The sequence below is a fragment of the Elephantulus edwardii genome, unplaced genomic scaffold (genome assembly GCF_000299155.1).
Source record: "Elephantulus edwardii isolate Elephantulus edwardi_28Jun2011 unplaced genomic scaffold, EleEdw1.0 scaffold00002, whole genome shotgun sequence".
Taxonomy (NCBI): Eukaryota; Metazoa; Chordata; class Mammalia; order Macroscelidea; family Macroscelididae; genus Elephantulus; species Elephantulus edwardii.
In genome coordinates, this window is record NW_006399752.1 from 24,051,280 (window position 1) to 24,054,423 (window position 3,144).

General features: G+C 42.3%; 1 protein-coding gene across 1 annotated transcript in view; it reads left to right on the forward strand.

Annotated features, from left to right (window-relative positions):
* Positions 1-382: 382 nt before the first annotated feature.
* TUBE1 (tubulin, epsilon 1) overlaps positions 383-3,144 on the forward strand; it is a 46,504-nt gene continuing 43,742 nt past the window's right edge. The window contains exons 1-3 of the mRNA XM_006879154.1: positions 383-407; positions 508-581; positions 1,883-1,935. Of these exons, the coding sequence (XP_006879216.1) occupies positions 383-407; positions 508-581; positions 1,883-1,935 (152 nt within the window). The remainder of the gene's footprint in view (positions 408-507; positions 582-1,882; positions 1,936-3,144) is intronic.

A 3,144-nucleotide genomic window follows, 5' to 3' on the forward strand; every position in this document is an offset into this window, starting at 1 on the left:
CACTATGAACGAATACTAAAGCTCTGATAGATCACTGGGGATCTAAAAGATATATATTTTATAATCTCACTCCAAAGTCTTCAGATACTTCCCAGTTACTCCGGCCTCTGCAGCTGCCGATGCTCAAAGGTGTTGAAAAGGCAGCGAGGATCTGCGATCCAGAGACCTGGTCGCTATGGTAACGGTAAAACTCAACAGCATTCACAAGACCTGGCGGAAAAGCTTAGCTTGAGGCGAAAGGATCGATTGGCGACTGCAGCGATTTGCGGCAGCGGCGTGACTTACGGCATATCGTTTCCCGGGAGAACGCCGTTGGTGGGCGGGGAGGGAATGCTAAGGCCTCTGCGCGCTACCGGGGGCCTTTGGGCGTCTGCTCCATAGCATGACCCAGTCTGTAGTCCTTCAGGGTAAGCTGCACCTGCAGACTGCGGACGTGACCACCCTGCAGCCGAAAGGCCTTATTTCCCGTCTAATGTCCATTCTCTCCCCTTCCTCTCCTGGTCGCAGTCGGACAATGCGGAAACCAGATCGGCTGCTGCTTCTGGGACCTGGCGCTAAGGGAGCATGCAGCGGTTAACCAGGTACCGGCTCCCGGAGCGACCCCACTCCCCGCCTGTCATAAGGGCTCCTTCAACGAATAAGGAAGAAAACCTCTATTTGAGCATTTATCTCAGGAGTGCCAACTGTGTGAGAGTCTTATTGTAAAGATAGTGCTGTTTAGACGTTTATTGCTGGCGTTAAACTAAAAAGAAACATTGGTGGTCGTCTTTTTCCTAATTCTGGGGTCCTGATCTTTACCAACGTTTTTGCAAAGATCAGTAAACTACTATACGTGAAAGTGCTTTATAAAAAAAGATAACACGCAAAGTTCATCTCACCAAGAATTCAGAGAAAAGTCTTTCGCTGCACCTGCTCTCCAGTCTTATGGGAAATTCTTTCCTTAACACCTTCTGAACTCACAGCATTTTTTCCCCTCTGTGAGGAGACTGGAAGAATCAGGAGAAGCATCTTGAAGCATAGGATTATTATTTTTTTTTTTTAAATCATAGCTATGTAGATGCTTGAGTAGTAGAATTCTTTCCTTTCAGGCCAGAGCCCAAGGCTGGATACCACTTAATGAGGGGGGACCACCAGCCTGCCAGTGGAATATTGTGTGTTAACAATGCTGAGCAGCTTTCAGCAGAGCTTCCAAGACCAAGACTAGGGAGAAAGAACCTGGCAATCTAATTCTAAAAATTAGCCCTGATAGCCTGAGACCACAGTGATCACAACCTGTTGTGCTGGAGGTTGTCTTCAGTCCTGCCAACAATTGGTGGCAGCTAACAACAACAAAACTATTTTTTTAAAAAGAAAGGGGGGGAAAGCCCCAACCAAATGCTGTTGCTTTGATTGTGACTCATGACAATTATATGTGTCATATCTTAGAACTGCTCCATTTCGATTTCCCCGCTGTGTGGAAGGTGGAGAGCCAGGCCTTCCACAAAACTGCTTGGTGGATTTCAATCAGTGTTTAGGTTAGCATCTAATTGCAAACCTTTTGCAACATCCGGGATCTGAAAAAAGCTGGAACAAAGAAATAGAAACCAAGCATGTTTCTATTGAGTTCTTTCTAACTCATAGTGTTCCTATAGAAGAGAGTACAGCTGCCCCATGACAGATCCAAGACTAAATCGCTATACATGTCTTTCTCCAAAAGAGCCACTGGTTGATTTGAACTGCCAGCCTTTCACTTAGAAACAGAGTGTTTCAACCACTATCCCCCTCCCCCCCAAGATTGTAAAAGCTATTGAAAGTGGAATATTCATGTTACAAGTGTGAGATATATATATATATAAATGGAATTGCTGAAACTATCAAATGGAATTTTTTTTTCTTCTTTTAGAAAGGAATTTATGATGAAGCAATAAGCAGCTTCTTTAGAAATGTGGATACCAGGTAAGAAGAAATTGAAATCTATTGAGAAGCGTAATGACCCTTTTTTTGCCAACAGAGAGTGCAGTCCTTTGTTGCAGACCGAGGGTAAAGTATTTCTATAATTATTTATAAGGAAACAGACTACCACAATGATATAGAACAGAGAGCGTGAAAAACAGGGCTAGCAGTTCTCCACTGAAGCCCCCAAGCAATGCTTCTCTGAGTATTTATTGAGAATCATAAGGAAGGTAAACAAAGTAAAATCATAAGGAAGTACAAAAAAAACCCAACGGATCATGGAGAAGTCTTTTGCAGATAAGGCCAAATTCCTCTTTATGCTTATCTCAGGAGGGGGGGATTCAGTTAATAAAAACTAAGAACAATGTTGACTCTTAGGGAATGCCTTAGTGCCACAAGGTAACCTTCAGCTTGTGTTAAGCCTCCCTTATATCCTGATACAGCATTTGGTTTATTATTAATATTAAATTTGATATTCAGCTTCCCTCAGTCATTAAATGCAAAGGGCAAGCAAAACAGTTGGTAACTTATGTTGTCATCTGGCTTTTTGTTTATTTCATTACTGAAAGCATCACCTGCAAAATAGGACAACCATTTTTCTGCTGAAACCATATTAAAACCTTTAGCATTTTTTTTCAAACTTGAAAGAATGTTTATTAGGAAAAATACTTAACAAAGCAAAGCTGCTTTGCAAAGGGAGCTATGGAGAGACAAAGTAATGCTAACCCATTGCTCACTGGACAGAGTTGTTCAAGTTAATACAGATATAGATGAGAAGGGGTTTCACGTTTATTTATAAGGGAAAGTGAGGAATTTCAGAAAATGGCTGGTATAGGAAAGGATATAGTAATTAAGCATGAGTGTAGCTGACTGTTCCATATGGTTGCTGTTGCAGAAGCTTCTAGGCTGAAAGACATCACTTATTATGGGATGGTACACAGGTGTTGTGTAGCAAAGTTCTCTGCTGTGATTCCTCTACCTGATGGATAGCTTTACTTCTTGCCTGAAAGGTCAGCTCTGGTCAGGTTGTGCATATGCTCTAGAAACTGATTTGAAGTGATGTCACTTGAGACCAGGTTTTCAGGATCTTAGCTCTAAATCTGAACATTCAGATTAAGACAGAGTAGGAAGAAGGATTGGCCACCCACTTCTGAAATAGCAGGCCTCTGAAAACCCTATGCACAACAGAACACACGCAGATTAACAAAAAGG